The sequence below is a fragment of the Batrachochytrium dendrobatidis genome (genome assembly GCF_000203795.2).
Source record: "Batrachochytrium dendrobatidis JAM81 unplaced genomic scaffold BATDEscaffold_1, whole genome shotgun sequence".
NCBI classification, from domain to species: domain Eukaryota; kingdom Fungi; phylum Chytridiomycota; class Chytridiomycetes; order Rhizophydiales; genus Batrachochytrium; species Batrachochytrium dendrobatidis.
Genome location: NW_006281099.1, coordinates 4,296,156 through 4,312,357, shown reverse-complemented (window position 1 = coordinate 4,312,357; position 16,202 = coordinate 4,296,156). Strand labels below are relative to the sequence as shown.

Below are 16,202 nucleotides of genomic sequence, written 5' to 3'. Positions count from 1 at the left end.
AAACGAACACGTATTGGTTACAATGAATGGCAAAGCCAAATACAAGTCAATCTATTTGATGTGAAACTCGAGTAGGCAACAGCCTACTCAGCTACTTGTGTCGGATAATTGCTAACGGATAAAACACTGAATTATCAAATGATCGATACTACAAGATTCACACAAGGAGCAAAATCGTCGAGCGTTTTTATTGACATGGCTATATATGAGCTCAGTATGGATCCTCTATGATTTCTATCCTGCAAGGATTGGGTGTCTACCATTCAACTATAAGCCCACCCCTTCTTGTTCAATCAACTCATCGTATGGATTACAAACATCTACAGCCCAAAGTGCCCTATGACTCAACTTTTTACAGACATGCACAAACTCGACTAGTTGAGCTAAGCCTATCTGTGACATTTTCTGGTACTAACAGGCATGAATACAGTTTTGCATTCATATCACAAAAGGGCAATCTTTGCTAGAACCACTTATATTGCAGATTAGAAGACGCAATGGGGCACCAAGCCATTTATGGGAGTCGCGTTTATCAGTCAAAACCAAGCTCATAAAGCCTAGAGGCACTTGAGATGAAGAAGCTGGTTTGAAACCAAGAAACCAAAAACACATTTAAAACTGCAAGTGAATGATATATTAGATTACCAAGTCTGCAAACAACGCAAACCATCTTGAGATTCCCGGTTAAGAAGAGGAACAACAACCATTTCTGTCCATGATTTCCATAGTGCATGAACCCTTTGCTTTGATGTATTCGATAGCACGATACAAAATATAGCATCATATCCTCCAGCTGAAAAGATATAAAATGTCAGGATATCATGATTATATCATGCAATGAATCACATCAAGCAATCGTTACCTCCTGGAACACCGCACATCAAAACACCTGGGATTTCCATGCATGCATCCAACAATTTAGTTTGTTCAGGGGGTTCAATAGGAGCACCAGACAAACTGGACATATTGCAAAGGCAACCTCGAATTTCCTAAAATCAGAAAATGGAAATTCAGATAGAATCAATCCAACCAAATGGTAATATAAAAGGCTAATACTGCATGGTTTACCTGGTAAAGAGCACTGATACGCTCAAGTTTCTGCACAATCGGGTAATGATCGAGTGATTCAGATTCCAACAGCGTATGCCAGGATGCAGCAGTAGTGGTTGCACACAGATCGATGGCTTTTTGGTATTTCCCGGCATTTGCAGTCGAGGACACACTACACAAATCCTCGAGTATAGTTTGAATGGATTTGTTCAACTCATCAATCTTGATCCACAATGACTCGGCTATCATCACAAGTAAATTGTCAAAATGATTCAATAAAGTTTAAATGCTCAACACACCATCTGAAGATACGATCACATACCCTCAAGTGGACACCTTTTTTGCCAAGCCAGCACGGTTGATACCAGTTTGGGAGTGTTACTACCAGCAGCCACATCTCCTAGCATGAGCTGCATTCCAGGTGGGAGTTGGAATGGAGTGTTGACCCAATCCCATCTACAGCCATGTATTAGTCACCAAACCATCAGCAATAGATTTATACATGGATTATATCAGGATTACTTTTTGGTGACGACATGATAGACTTGATGAGCCAGTTCAGTTTGTAGTGCACTTGCATCAGTTTCATGATTGCTATGACTGCTGGCAAGAGCCTCTACAGCACGAAATACGGGATCCAAGATCTGTGGAGAGAATCGTCGGTATCTATGAGTTCCAACTACAGCTGCACTCACATCAAACCCACTGCCAATCTTTCCTTGAGCAACACAGTGAGCAGTCTGTGCAAGGTTATACAGTATTTCCAAAGAAGCAGTATCATTCTCACAACGAACAGTCATATCAGTCGATAGATTCACTACACCATAATGAGCCAACAGACTGGCAATAACAGATGTAGTCATGGCTGCTGATGAACCCAAGCCAGTCTTACGGACTTGTGCAATCGTTCCATGCGTGGAATTAAACTCTGGTAATTGACCCAATCCTGTCGCTGTTAATTCTAATCCAAGTCGATTCAACTAAATGACATATCAATCAATTCATACTAGTATCGACCATCTTCTACTGCCTTGAATATTGGTTATATTCAATCCAAGCATCAACTTACATCTGCAGACTGCGAATAAAAGTCGTTATCAGCCAACACTGTCATTTGGATTCCCTTTCCAACCAGTTGTGCAAGATTGGCCAGTTTATGGTGCAGCACATAAAATGAAAATGAAAGTGCTGTTTCCAAGAATGGATTGAACGGAGTAGATGATGTTGCAGTAATTCTTGGTACTCCCATTTGGTGTTGATCATCATGACAAGTTGGATCATGAAACTGAATCATGTATTCCCAAAACCCATCAGTAAACTGCGGTGATACCACTTGGATGATTGAAGTAACATCAGATGAGTCTTGCTGTTGATGAATTGACTTGATGGTTGTATGAAATCGAGCATCCATGGCTACTACCAATCCTTGAAACCTGCGATCTAGAACCAGATAACCACCCGTCAGCAAGACTTTTCCTGGTGCAGTAACTGTAGTGGAATCAGCAACACTAGCATATATCAATCTGTCAATAACAAGCTATCCAGTTTATGATGAAATCATCTAGATTCATTCAAATGTCTGCATTGTTCATAAACCGACTTACCGCATCTCAGACATGTTCAAATCTGAGGGTAAACTCGGTCCATTTGGTTTAATCTGATCAACCATTCTTGGATATGAAATTGTTGATACAGTTTCATGTCAACGTTTGTACGCTGATGTGTACTTTAAACGGATTTAAAACAAACTTGAATTCAGATGGGTTACATGCTACTCTCGAGTGTAGACCAGCATACCGACTTGTGTAATGCGATCCTAGCGATACCTAAAAATGAATCAATTGCTGGTCTGTTTAAAACCAACACGCTATAATCATGGCTCAAGAATAAAAACTATTCATACGATCAAAGACTATCATTTATTATGAAAATTACGTAAAACCAAAGTGATGCAAACATAGAAGCAATTGAAAAGATTGAATAACTGTATCTAAGCCTAAAAACCCAATAAATAACCAGAGAAACATGCAGAATACATAGATGGATTTATAAAACCACGCAACTAGTCAACAGTGGCAACCACGTTGATTCTTACGGTACGCTTTACTTTACGCCATTTACAATTTTTATAGTCTAGAATAATCCACATGCTCTCACGCTTGCGCACACCAGTCGGGTCATCATAAACATGCTCATTGAGTTTAATTTCCCTGATGGTGTCATTCGTACTAAGGTAGCGGCCAAGTAGAAAGTCTTGGATTAGATTGGAATCTTCGGGTGAAAGGTCCGTAGATCCGCATATGACATCTTCAAATGCAATCTTGGGGGTATTGAAGGATGGCTGATTTTGAATAGGGTCGGGAGCAGGTGCAGGTGCAGGAACAGATGGCGGATCAATCAGAGGTAATGATTGACTCTGTTTAGGAGACTGAGAGAATTGTCCCAGTGAGATTGTACCACGTTTTTTGATGCCAGCAGCAGCATTAAATAAATCTTCATCATTGTCTGACGCAACATCCGTGGAACCAAGACAAATAGGTTTATCGACGGAATCTTCAGAAGCCGATACCTTGAGTTTACGCTCAGTCTTGTCCTTGAACTCGAGTTTTGCTTTTCTTTCTTCATCCAGCTTGGCTCTTTTCATGCGACGTTCATTCTGTGTAAGCTCTTTAGCCTCACGTCTAGCCTGCGCTGCCTTGTCTCGTTCGCGTGCTTTACGCATTTTTTCGGCTTGAGCATCTACAAAAACATTTGCATTATAATCATTAGTATTTTGTCAGAATAGAGACATGACAGTAGTAGATTTACCATCTTCAATCTTTTTTTGAGCCTCCGTTTTAATCTTTTCGATATCTACAGCCTGCTCAATATCAATCATTTTGATTTTGGATTCCTTTTGAAATCCTTTTGCTCTTACAGGAGTAATGGCACCAGGTGAAGATGCATGCGGTGAACCAGTAGAACTCGTGCTGAATGAAAATCCATGACTAAAACCTGAATGAGTAAACAAACGAGTACAATGTTTTAATAAACTACAGACATGCTATTTAGAAAGGATAGTCGGGTACTTACGCCGAGTATTTGTGGCAAGTCTTTGGGCAGGACGTAAAAAGGCACTATTAGAGTTGGGTCGTTTGCGAATTCCCAGCGGGGTTGAAGCGAGTGGAGATTTACCCGAGCTTGAACGATTATGCGACATGGAAGTATCGACTTGGGTCAAGTCAATACCATATTCAGCAATACGCTCATGAAGGGGTCTAATTGCATATTCTGGTTTGAAAGTAAACACCTCATTAGAGGCGAGTGTGGAAGTAGATGTAGGAGAAATAGGTGTGCTGGAAATGGCAGATGCTGGACGAGAGAATGGTAATGCAGAGTGTTTGCGTGCTATATGACTAATAAAGACGAGCACTTTAGGAAATAACTGAATGGTAGATAATTTCTGACGTAGTGGATATAAACCAGAAGACAGTTCAGGAATTTGAAGAACGCAGGTGGAATTGATGTAACCGTTTGAAACCCATGTACTGAGCATATCTCCAACAAGACGCACATACGGGTGAGGGTCAGCACGTCCAAGCTCAATGAGCTTGTCTGCCGGTAGTTTCAAATCCGCAGGAAACCGTTTACGGGGAGAAGATAAAAGACCCAAAAGAAAGCCAGCACGCAATATAGGAGCGTCAGACAGGACATGCCATTTTGTAAGAATAAAAACCAGTATATCGGCAGTGAGATGGATAGCGAGATGATCGTAAATGTGCCAAGGAACAACTAATGCTCTAGTGGTGAAAAAAGAAAACACTCGTTCAAGTTCTACCGGATCTATGGACGAAGCAGTGGGCTGACTAACACTGTGGGTTGACATGTGTGCCTTGTGGGTAGGAGCTGTAGAAGAAAGGCCTGTAGTGGGGGTAGAATTACTATGGTTGAAGAGAATGGCAGACATAAGATGGGATGCAGGTGCATTCAAGTACAGTTTGAGGACTCGAGTCTGGACTAAAGCGAATACGATTGCGACGGAGCCAAAACTCTACAAGCGCAGTAACTTAAACTCACTCTCTTAGATCTTATTCCACAGTCAGCAAAATTGCACAGTGATGGAGCAAGTCAACAGACTGAGAGTGTTTATTATTAGTGTAGAACTTCCTGTAGGTGGATAATCTCTGTCAAAAAGTATAATTTGAAATAGCTGTCAACAAAACACCAGAAATGGACCAAATCAACGCATGCGGAATCGCTGGCTGGATTTATGGCAGAAAGCATGCGTATTTAACTGCTGCGCTTGACATGTTTGCAGTTGTGGGATTGAATACCGTGCTGACGGTATGTCTTTTACACACCAAGTCTGAGCAAAAGTCTCAAATGTCCACATCAGCACAGCCCTGTCTGAATCTGATTGGTGGAAATAAACTAAAGAGCAAAGACGATCACTAACTTGTCACAAGTACACGTCGTCACGTGAATGCTTTGATAAACGACGAACACGCTTTGTAGCCACAAGCATAAACAAGAAGTTGAACAGAATTGAACAATTCCAGCCGACTCGGCTTAAACTCATCTTTTATTATATCGGAAACAGCTTTGATCATGATGCGTGCCTTTGACCTCGTGCTATCCGTGTGCTTCGTCGTACCGTCTGTTTTTTTAAATCCACCGATTCATTTTCTTGGTCATGGTGTACATGACTAACCATCTCTGCTCGGCTTTTTTGTGCTGCACTCTTGAAACCTCGTTTTACCGTCATCAGCTTCTTGCTGGGTTTCTTTGATCCTGTCTTTGCTTTGCTATCAACCTTTCGCTTTCCTCCATGCTGTCCTAGTTGAATATTTTCAAATGGATCTGTCGGTCGCTTTGGTATTAGGCTAGATCCTCCAAACTCCTGCTCAGATCCAAAGCCAGCCTCCAGTGGTGATGATCCCGAGTATGATGCTCTGCTTTCGCTATCTATTACTGATATATTTTCAAGTGGTTGTGGAAGCATGTGTCGTGATATATACTTGCTCGTGTGTGCTGCTATCGAGGTAGATGCGTCCTGAATAGCTGCTGTAGCCGCTGCTGTCTTGGCCCAATTACACAGTCCATATGTATCATCGTCCTCTGTATCTTGAGCTACAGATATATGCTTTTGTACAGTCTTGACAGGTACAGTTGGTTGTGCAAGCTTGAATTCAAGTGGATGTTGTATCTTGTCCAATTCAGCTACAATACTAGAACCATTGGCAGACTCGTCTGTAATGGGAGTAATATTAACTGAAACTGCCCTTTTGCTTTGTCTTGAAGGAGATAGTTTGCTTCCAGCAATCAATGACCTATTGGATGGAGATACATACCCATCATCAACATCATTCAACACAGGCCCCATATCTGATGTCCGGATAGATTCAAGCGTGTAGTTGTCATTTTCATACCCAATGCTCCAGCCTACTAAATCAACACCAGGCGTCTTGGATAGTGTTCCTGGTGATCGGGCATATACAGGCGACATACCTGGGCTTGCTAATTGACTGCCTGGATAAAACCCTTCCACTGGCACGTCCCCACCAAAGCTTCCTCTCAGTCCACCTCGAGCATTCCCATTCGGTTTAGTCAGAAAAGTAGATTCTGATTCATACAGTATACCAAATGGATTTCTTCCACTTTGAAGTCGTTTCTGCTCAACAATAGTATCAATCTCTGATGATGATAAAGCTGTTTGCTGGACTGATGGATTGCAGGAGTCTGCTTGTGGTGATGTTGATGATTCAACATGTGCAGCTTTTTTCGCTACAGCTGACCTAGTCGTCCTAGTACTCCCAGTAGCTTTAGTAGTACTTCGAACCATAATCGATAAGACTTTAAATGGCAGATAATATCAAACACCCCTTGTTCCAGTCTAGCTGTCCTCGCAAGGTTTTCAAATTTTTAGCAAACTTGACTAGTTGTAAAAATCAATTTACAGACATATTCACGTAAAATAAAAACACTTTTGTATTCATCTTGGAATAAACAATCGTTACATATTTGTTGTTATTAGATATTGATTACTTTTGAAACTCTGTATTCCAATATCAGATACGTTTGTGCTCAAAAATGCAACATATCTCAAAAATGCAACCATACATTCTGGTCACACAATGTTGACTTTAAATGTTCGTTTTGGAAGAAAGGTTGAACAAATGTCAAGGATGTATTGAAACAAAAATGTAAACATTTGCTCTGCATTTTTGCACAAGAATAAGTTCAAAAACAGTATTGTCCAGTAAGATTGACACCCATCAAACATGACTGTTTATTATAGATTGACTTGGGTACTCCATTTTACGTGAATACGGATGTATTATTGGATTTCAAGCATGTATTCCAAACATCAATGCCAAATCGCATCCTATACTACTATTCAATTGGCGCTTACCAAGACCACACCATTTGGGTTTGATGTAATCATTTTATAATAAAACGCTTTTATATGACCAACTATTATACTAGCTGGCTGATTGAAATATCTCCTTTGAATCGTATTTTGGATTTTGCATTTTGCATTTCGCATTTGATATTAGAGTAGTAATGGAGAAAATGTTGGTATACGACTACGAATGATTTTAATGGCAGCATCGCCAAGAAATCGCTGACATTCACATAACGCATCCGTGACTGATTCACGAGTATGCATATCGGTAGCCATGGCTTTTGATGCTAGCGGTGGAAGCAGTGAAGCAAGATACGGTAAAAGTGTCGGACCCACAAGTGCTGCTAATTGCACCAACACATTCAAGTTTGCAATGAATTGATCCTAGGTATAAAAATAAGTTTATTTTTCTATACCCATTCTGCATACACGGTTGTAAAAACAATGTGATAGGGTTGAGTTACCTGATTTTTTACTGCTAGAGCACATCGTAAAGGTGCAATGATTTGCGATAGTACTGGTGCGATTTTATTGGCAGCATCAGGCGACGCCATCAATTCCTTTAATCCCTGTCCAACTATAAACACATACTAAACTAGACCCTTTAGTGTATACTTTTGATTCAATACCTCTCATCCAAGGATAAAGTGGAATCACCTACTGGATGCTTTGTTTCAATTAATCCTTGGAAAAATACTACCATCAATGGATTGAATGATATCTCTTGGATAGGTCGAAGCCAGTAAAGTTTGTGTTTGACGGATCCGTGCTGTAAACGACAGGGTATACCACCTTTGGCATACATGGCTGCAAAAGGACTTGTAGATGCCACATGCACAATGTAAACGTGTGGAATAAACCAATGATTAAACTCGACTCATGAGCAACATCCACCACATTCATGATAGTTACGTTTTGTGACTACTGGCACCCATTGGATCAATGACTTTTAACCCATGCAATGAGCTGATTTTTTGCATGGGTTTGACAGGGTCGTTTGAGGTTGTATCGGGTTTAGATACTCCCGTGTAGGATCGGGTAGGTAGTGTCCCATGTGGGTTAATGTTTTTCACCTACATGTACAACCCATTATACAAGTGATCCATCACGCTAGATATTAGTTTAAATGTATACCACAGAATCTAGAAACATTGAATTCAAATCCATGACTAGTTTATGGGTGTACGCCAACCAGTCTCCACTCTACTCACTGATAGTGTACGTGCAGTCGATACAGGCACTCGTCCAGTGGTGTTTTTAGACAACATAGACTTGCAGAAACCAACACGAATAAGAAACTTGAAAGTGAGTGACAAGACGAAATGGTTGTTTTTGTCGCGTTATCAGAATTAATAAAAGGTTGAAATACAAACCGAGCAAACTCGTCCTTTGATGAATCATTGCAAACTAAACATGGTCACAAGAGCATAAATGGGTCGCCAAATATAGTTGTAGAGATTAACATGCAGGATTTGAATCGAGACAATCAACAAGTACAGCATATTTCAAGATTGCATTTATTGATAAAGATCAAATATTTAAAAGATAAAAATAAACAAAAAAGATCAAAGAATATATTTGTAGATATGCTACCCTGTTACTTAAAAAAGCTAGTGATGCTAATTAAAAGTATGTAGTCCAGATAGGGCTTAGGGTGATCAAAAAATGAGATTCATATCAAAAAGGAATAAAATACAATTTAAAGCAATTGTAGTGCAAAAAAGTCAAACCCCCCATTCAGAAATATAAACGGGTGGGAAAGATAAAAAAAATAGTAAAATATAGTGTATGAGTGAAAGGGTGAATAAAATGCAAATAGAGGCCTGAAAACGAAATAACAGCAACTTTCCAAGATACAAAAGATTGAGTATTCAAATGTAGTTGGGTATAGTAGCGTGGCTTGAATCTCCAACATCAGACAAAGATTCAGAAAATACATTGGCCGCTGCAGATGTACTTGTGCAAGATAGGTGCTCTATCTCGGCAGGCAATACTATGGATGAAGTAGCTAATGGTGGGGTAAAACATGAACGCGCGGCTGAATATTGGTAATTGGCTGGAAGCCGCTTGGTTTTCATGCCCGGATGTTTATGCTGTCGAGAGTACGCCGACGGGTGTAGTTGAGCGTCTCTGTCTTTACTTTGGGTTGGCTGAAAATTGGCTCCATTAGAAGGAAGTGGAGGCAGGGTGGTCAGCTTGGATAGCGAGTTACGATGAATAGGATTAGGAGAAATGATTGCAGTAGACTCGGGGACAGATGGCTCGATAGAATGGCGGGTATTGATAGAAGCAGGCAGTCCATTTGCGCACAAGGGAGGGGTGCCAGGCGACCCAGTGGAGGTCGGACTTGGCATTAATTCAGCAGCTGTAGCCGTACCACTTCCAGACAGTGGTCGGTAGTGTAAATACAAGTGTTGCAATGACATCAACCTTTGAGTAGGCGACGAAGGAGGAGAAAGCGATGATAGTGGAGAGCCTGATGCCGACATTGAAGAAGTCGTAAAAGGAATAGAAACGGATGCGTTTGGGGAATCCGAGTCGGGCACAGAGTCAAAAAGAGGTTCAGTAAGAATGGTAAGAGGCGGATGAATACCGTCGCTGTTGGCAGATGTGAAGCTGCGTTCTCTTGGCGGATTGCCGCAGCGATCTTTACCAAAATTGATCTTGTGTTTGATGTAGTCGGGGTGCATACGCATGACCTGAACAGCCTTTATAGCAAACAGGATATCTGTAAAGCTGACAAAGGCAATCAGTTTTTCGGGCACCAAATTGATGAGTTCGATATCACCAAATGGAGAAAAATCACGACGCAGTCTAGCTTCAGTAATTGTATCATCTGCTACACCAATATAAACATTGCGAGATGCGCATGAGTGTTGAACAGCATAAGATATGGTAGAAGGCAATCGGGTCGCTTTTCCCCATCCAAGCTTCAATCGCTTGCTTTTGAGAGAAAGACCTTCCTGCACACTGCGTCGGTAAAAAGCAGCAGCATCCTCTGCATTCACAAATGTTGCAAAGGCAATGTTTTTTTCAGACATGTACTTGATGTTTTGCAAGACACCACCCCGAATGATATCACAAAGCTCCTTTGTAGTGACTTCTGGACGAATTCCTCCAAGATACACTGTGCGATTAGCAGGTTCTTCAACTTGCAGAGTATCATCCAAACTAAGCGCATCTATATTGTGGTATGCTTGAAGAGCAGCGAAAAGTGTAGCAGCAGTAGGAGCATCGGAGGAATTGAAAGAAATAGATTCAGTTGGCTCTCTACTTTTCATGCTGCTCTTTAGTCCAGTTGTAGAAGCGATTGTCTTTGGAGCACACAGAGGGTGGTCTAGATTGGATTTGCTAGCCTCGTCCGACAATGCCCCATCGACACCTTGGTAAGACTGTGACGATGAAGTTTGAAATGAATGCTGAGGCATGGATTGGGGAAATGAGGATATTGCAAAGTAAGATGGATGTAAGCAGCGATCACGTCCATAGTGAATTCTACGAGAGGACCATTCGGCATCACACGACAGAAACATGATGGCCTTCATTGCAGATTGTATACTTGCCATGTGCACAAAAGCAATTCGTCGATCAGCAAAGATTTTGATGGAGTCAATCAAGCCAAAGTGGGAGAATACAACAGACAGAGCAGATTCTGACATATATCGAGAGTCGAGGTTGCCGATATACACGTTACGAGAAGCACCATGACGAGCCACAGCATCGGCAATCAGAGGAGATAGCAAGGAAGGTTTACCCCAGCCCACCTTTACATCCGGAGAGAGAATCATCAGACGACGTGACTGGATTGCAAAAAGCAGGGCACTGGCAGCAGAAGCATCAAGGAATGTGATGAATGCACAATTTTTATCTGGTAGTATTCGGGCGTGTTCCAAGGCACCAGCCAAGATATGGTTAAGAAGCATATCCAAGGTGGTTTCAGAAGGAAGATTTCCAATGTACAGCGTGCGCATAGATTCATCAATGTAGAGCTGCTGGTTTTGAAGTGGTGGAGGCTGATCAGGTAGCTGATAGAAGGATGGCTGAAGTAGTGGAGACTGATGTGGCAGATGTTGGGGGGAAAGCCGTGGTAGCAACCCTATGTTTAAATACGGGTTTATAGCATGATGGCTGTTTGATGAAAGGTGTAAAGTCTCAATTTGCGATGCGGCATCTGCCGAGAATTGCGAGCTAGATGGATTAGTGATCAACATCATGTCGGTCGTGAGAGTTGAATGAGGATGGAATCCATTATTGTTTGAATTCAATGCAGGATGACCAGCATATGAATGCTTGTTTGAGGTAGAGAGTGAGCTGATTGCATTTACAGGATTGCTGTTGAATGTCGTCGAGGACGTAGTCCTACGAGAAGACACCAATGGGTTGCAATGGTTGTCTATAAAGTCACTTCCAGTAGCAGACGAGTAGATCAGATGGTTATTGGGAGTGTGACCATTGGTGGAGGCTCTAAGATGAGTGCAATGCTGCCGTTGTAGATGTGGCTGTATTCCAGCGAGTGTCCGCCCGTTGATATCCATAGTTTGAGGGCAAGTCCCAGCTGTGGTATGAATAAAAGGGAGTGGTTTTAGATCCAGTAACGATGAGTTGGATAGATTACTATGGACACTATCAGTGTAGATCGGATTGGATACTTGTGCACTGCAGTCTGTATATGTTGCCGAGTTTGAAAGTTTCGACTCCAAGTTTTCTGTTGGCGATACAAATTTCATGCAAGGACGAAGCTGCGGGTCGGCAAGTTGTGAGTCAGATATGAGTTGCGAATCTGTTGATTCAAAGCATTAGTTTAGAGTTGGACATTAGCTTAGTTGTACAAGACCAACTTGGGTTTGGCGAGTCTATTTGTAGTTGCAGAGCAATCGATGCTCAACAAGTCTAATTTGCATACAAGTTATAAACAGACTCAACCCAGTAGTAACACAAATTGACTTTTAGAGAAGATTCAATCTACATAATTAGTCTGAGTTTCAAAAAACTCGGACTTGTTTAGACTGTCTAGTCAATATCCTGGCTGTTTTACACACCATGACAAGACTACACCCTTGTTATCCTACTTTAAACTACAAGAAATATGGATACATTGCTAATAAAATCATTAAACTCTACCTTTTGGTTGTGTACTTTGAGGGCACGTCTTGTCAAGATGATTGTGTGTTGATCCAAGCCAATGATTATGAGGTTGTTCAAGTGTAATTGCATTGTAGGTTTCTGGAAGGTGGATTGGAAATGGGTTGCTGATGAATGCTGGATTGGCAGATGTTTTGTGCTTGTCCATTCCTATAACCCAATCAATGTCGAGGATTCAACAAGTAATTTGTAAAGTGAGCGGATCGCTTAGACGACTTGCTAGTCTCGTCCACTGACAATCACCATAAATCTGTGGTTACAAAAGGATTCCGCATGTGGACTAAAGTCCAATACAAAGGGTTGTTTAGCTTAACGGCCATCTTACACGGTATGATTACCAGTTGATATCAGTCTTGCTTTGTCAAAATACATTCTTGAGCAAATGTTCAAATTAACTCTTTATCTTGCAAGAAACAGGGTGGAATGCATGGTAAGACTCTAGTAAAATGTGATGGTCATCTTGAAATGTTTGCATACTCGAGTAGATGATATTACAAGACTTGTTCATACCTTTGGTTGAATGTAGTGAACATGACCAATGCATTGTCTATGGATAAGGTGAGTGCGGTCAAGTCGCTTTTTACATACGCTTGCTTGGATACAACGCCCAAATGACCGCTAACTTCTGTCATGACAATCTAACCCACGCCGACTTTTTATAGGCTTTGGCTGCTGCTTGCAGTCACCCGAGTCTAGGATTGAGATGGGATGACCTATGCGTAGCATGCACCTGTCTTTTGGGCTACACTCCGACAAAAGTAAGTTTCATTCAAACCACCCTTTGCATTCATAACTCCATCTCAATCTATTACCAGTTTGAATTAGCTTCCATGTTTGGAGATGCAGTGATGCAAGCAGACCGATTGCCCATTAGTCAGAGTCAATTCAAGCAAGTCATGGCTACTAGAATGTCAAAAATAGATCCAGATGAAACCATCCGACAGATATTCCTACTGCTCGATACTGAATGTAAGCAGTCTTGATTGTGATGTCGAGTTTATCGTGACTAAAATACACGTCAATCTGTCTAGCAAAAGGATACATTAACCAAGAGGATCTAGGCAATGGGTTGAAAAAGTGTATTCCCCATCATTCTCAGTCACTGGAAGTTGGATCCATTCTGAGCAAACACATAACATCAAACCAAAGTGGATTCAATGTCAAAATCACATATCGACAGTTTCGACAGATTATCGCTACATTCACGCAAAGCAAGTACAGCGATATCAAAGTATAATAAACAGCCAATTCTCTCCCCATTTGCTGGACATGTCAGTCAGTACGACCATATTAGTCAAGTTTCATTCTGTGTGATTTATTTAGTCGATAGTTTTGGATAGAATCGACAATAATGTTGAGAATTATTCTTGAACCATCCGATAACTGCTCAAATGACCATTGACATTGCTGCTGCCAGAGAATACCTACTCGCCCAACGAAACGGATGCAAGAGTCATACCACTGCTGAGCCTTTCTTTCATGATCCAAAAAAGGTACACAGTCTAGGCTCTCAGCTTCTTCAGCATGCATCTGCTCTTCCTACAATCGAAAAGTTTGCCATCATTGACCAAGTCTTTCATGCATGCATCGACACTGGCCACATTGAAGAAGCTAAGGACCATCTCACTACTATTGAGGCTGCTTTTCCTTTTGGAAAGTCTCTTCGCACTCGTAGACTCTACGGTCTTTACCATGAAGCCATGTCGGATTCCACCAAAGCCATGGAGATCTATAACCTTGCCTTGGATACCGATGAGGCCAGTATGCCTCTGTGGAGACAGTCTGTGGCCCGCTTAATTTCATCTAACCAGCGTCCTCAAGCCATCGAGGCTCTGTCTCTTTATGTAGATCGCTTCATGCAGGATGTGGAAGGTTGGACCATGCTTGCCAAACTGTATGCTGACGAAGGTCGGTTTGAGCAAGCAGCATTTTGTCTCGAAGAGGTTCTGACACTCCGTCCTCAACATCCACTATACAGAGTGAGGTATGCTGGTATTGTCTCGAGTCTCGGTAGGCTTAGTCTCGCTGTCAAGGTGTATTCAGCTGCGTTGGTGACCTTGCCGGATCATGTTGGCGCATTATATGGATTGAGAACTGTTACAAAAAACATCTTGGATCTCGAGACTGTATCTAATAAGAAATCATCCATGGTTCAGACTGGATCGTATGAATCGGATCCCATCATTCCCTTGGACAGAGTCAAGATGCTTCATGTATTGGCCAAAGAGCGACTATTGGAATTGTATGAAGCTCAAGGAAAATCAGGCCAAGACATGACTAGCATCTTAAAGGCTTGGTTACACTCTCAAGACCATTAATGTTCTTTTAAAAGCAATTAAATTTTAGTTTACAAATGAGTAGCTCAACATCTTAAATTTATTAAATAGTCTAATTAGAAAGTGTTGGTTGACACTCAAACATCTTGCCATACATCTTCTTCTCTTTGATGGCATGCTGCTTTAGCTTGGCGTTCAACTGCATCCTTTCGCGTGTGTATTCTGTCCACTCGCTACCTCCAGCAAGATACTGTTCAGGATGACTCTCGAGTACACGCTCGAGTGTTTTTAAATCCTGGTCAGCCAGATCCAAATCACGACCAAGACGGGTATAGGCTTGAGCACGACGAAACAAGGCTTTAATGCAGTTTGGATCGGATGCAAGAACTTGAGTGCATTGGATAATTGCAGCAGGAGAATCGTTTAGTTTGAGTTTACAGGCAGCGTAATTGAGTCGACACGACTGCATGAGCATACTCAGCGTATCCAAATCAATTTCTCGGGTTTCGGGAGTATCGTCATCAGTGCAGTCACTCACAACACCAGACTTTGCACGACGAGCAGACTCCACCTTCTCTCGTCTCATGTCTGTCACAACCGAACTGGTATCCAAGCTTTCCAAGAGTATCAAGGCACGTTCGTATTTCTGCAGTGCACCAGTAAAATCCCCTTTTTTGTACAACACACCACCATCCTGTTTACACTGAGGAATCTGATGATATTTTTCCAATGAAGTCATTTCCCATGGTTCCTTGACAAACGAATTGGGTGATTGGACTTGAACCAACTCGATTTCAAATTCTAGAGGAGCGCCATATAACAGCATCAAATCTTTGTTGGTATCCATTATTTCTGCAGATGCATGAGCACAACATCCAGCACCAGATCTAACAGGTGGAAGACCTTTGGCAATATTGGCACGATTTAAACGTTCTTGTCTTTGAACAGTTTCCAATTGAACAAATCCCTAAAAGCCATCCATTCCCATTATAATAAAAACCACACCATGCAGCGTTTAGAAAGATAAACAAAACAAGACATACAGTGGGTTGTGCTTACTTGACAGTATTCGGGCATGCAAAGAAAGCGAGCACGCTCACCAACCGACATAGATTTAACACACAACTCGAGTGCCTTGACAGAAAAGTCATAGCCTATACGTAACTCAAAAGGATCAGCAGAATCAGTATGGTCTCTTGAATCACAAATCTTGCGACGAACTGGAGGAAGAGCGTCAGGAGTTGAATCAGGAGCTGCTGTAGAGTTGGACCAAGAAAGACGTGAAATAGGATTAGGAGAGTTCGTGTTGCAAGACACCTTCTTTTTCTTTGTAGTATTAATCGAAGCAA

The 16,202-nt window shown here is 41.6% G+C and overlaps 7 protein-coding genes across 7 annotated transcripts; 1 reads left to right on the top strand and 6 right to left on the bottom strand.

Moving 5' to 3' along the window:
- Positions 1 to 158: 158 nt before the first annotated feature.
- On the bottom strand, positions 159 to 2,668 carry BATDEDRAFT_85192 (phosphomevalonate kinase; the record flags this gene model as incomplete). Its single annotated transcript, XM_006676122.1, has 7 exons — positions 159 to 793; positions 863 to 989; positions 1,069 to 1,292; positions 1,373 to 1,506; positions 1,573 to 2,030; positions 2,120 to 2,558; positions 2,655 to 2,668. The coding sequence occupies 7 exons, from the start codon at positions 2,666 to 2,668 to the stop codon at positions 642 to 644; spliced, it is 1,548 nt and encodes a 515-aa protein (XP_006676185.1). The 3' UTR covers positions 159 to 641.
- Positions 2,669 to 3,112: 444 nt separating this feature from the next.
- Positions 3,113 to 5,274, bottom strand: BATDEDRAFT_34327 (uncharacterized protein; the record flags this gene model as incomplete). The annotated part of the gene is made up of 3 exons (XM_006675763.1): positions 4,123 to 5,274; positions 3,859 to 4,044; positions 3,113 to 3,789 (listed from the first exon to the last, which is right to left on the bottom strand). Exons 1-3 carry the CDS (start codon positions 4,994 to 4,996, stop codon positions 3,113 to 3,115), a joined length of 1,737 nt encoding a protein of 578 aa, XP_006675826.1. The 5' UTR covers positions 4,997 to 5,274.
- A 361-nt stretch (positions 5,275 to 5,635) lies between these two features.
- On the bottom strand, positions 5,636 to 6,871 carry BATDEDRAFT_86062 (uncharacterized protein; the record flags this gene model as incomplete). Its single annotated transcript, XM_006676121.1, has 1 exon — positions 5,636 to 6,871. The coding sequence occupies one exon, from the start codon at positions 6,869 to 6,871 to the stop codon at positions 5,636 to 5,638; it is 1,236 nt and encodes a 411-aa protein (XP_006676184.1).
- A 711-nt stretch (positions 6,872 to 7,582) lies between these two features.
- BATDEDRAFT_22572 (uncharacterized protein) lies at positions 7,583 to 8,703 on the bottom strand (the record flags this gene model as incomplete). Its single annotated transcript, XM_006675538.1, has 5 exons — positions 7,583 to 7,819; positions 7,900 to 8,012; positions 8,093 to 8,253; positions 8,348 to 8,508; positions 8,647 to 8,703. The coding sequence occupies 5 exons, from the start codon at positions 8,701 to 8,703 to the stop codon at positions 7,583 to 7,585; spliced, it is 729 nt and encodes a 242-aa protein (XP_006675601.1).
- Positions 8,704 to 10,050: 1,347 nt separating this feature from the next.
- On the bottom strand, positions 10,051 to 11,412 carry BATDEDRAFT_15776 (uncharacterized protein; the record flags this gene model as incomplete). The annotated part of the gene is made up of 2 exons (XM_006675086.1): positions 10,818 to 11,412; positions 10,051 to 10,580 (listed from the first exon to the last, which is right to left on the bottom strand). Coding segments are annotated over exons 1-2 (1,119 nt in total), but the record flags the coding sequence as incomplete, so codon positions are not given.
- A 1,696-nt stretch (positions 11,413 to 13,108) lies between these two features.
- On the top strand, positions 13,109 to 14,895 carry BATDEDRAFT_34325 (uncharacterized protein; the record flags this gene model as incomplete). The annotated part of the gene is made up of 5 exons (XM_006675762.1): positions 13,109 to 13,135; positions 13,240 to 13,335; positions 13,393 to 13,546; positions 13,609 to 13,792; positions 13,995 to 14,895. 5 exons carry the CDS (start codon positions 13,109 to 13,111, stop codon positions 14,893 to 14,895), a joined length of 1,362 nt encoding a protein of 453 aa, XP_006675825.1.
- A 37-nt stretch (positions 14,896 to 14,932) lies between these two features.
- On the bottom strand, positions 14,933 to 16,002 carry BATDEDRAFT_36570 (uncharacterized protein). The gene is made up of 2 exons (XM_006676402.1): positions 15,913 to 16,002; positions 14,933 to 15,820 (listed from the first exon to the last, which is right to left on the bottom strand). Exons 1-2 carry the CDS (start codon positions 15,961 to 15,963, stop codon positions 14,966 to 14,968), a joined length of 906 nt encoding a protein of 301 aa, XP_006676465.1. The 5' UTR covers positions 15,964 to 16,002; the 3' UTR covers positions 14,933 to 14,965.
- Positions 16,003 to 16,202: the final 200 nt, after the last annotated feature.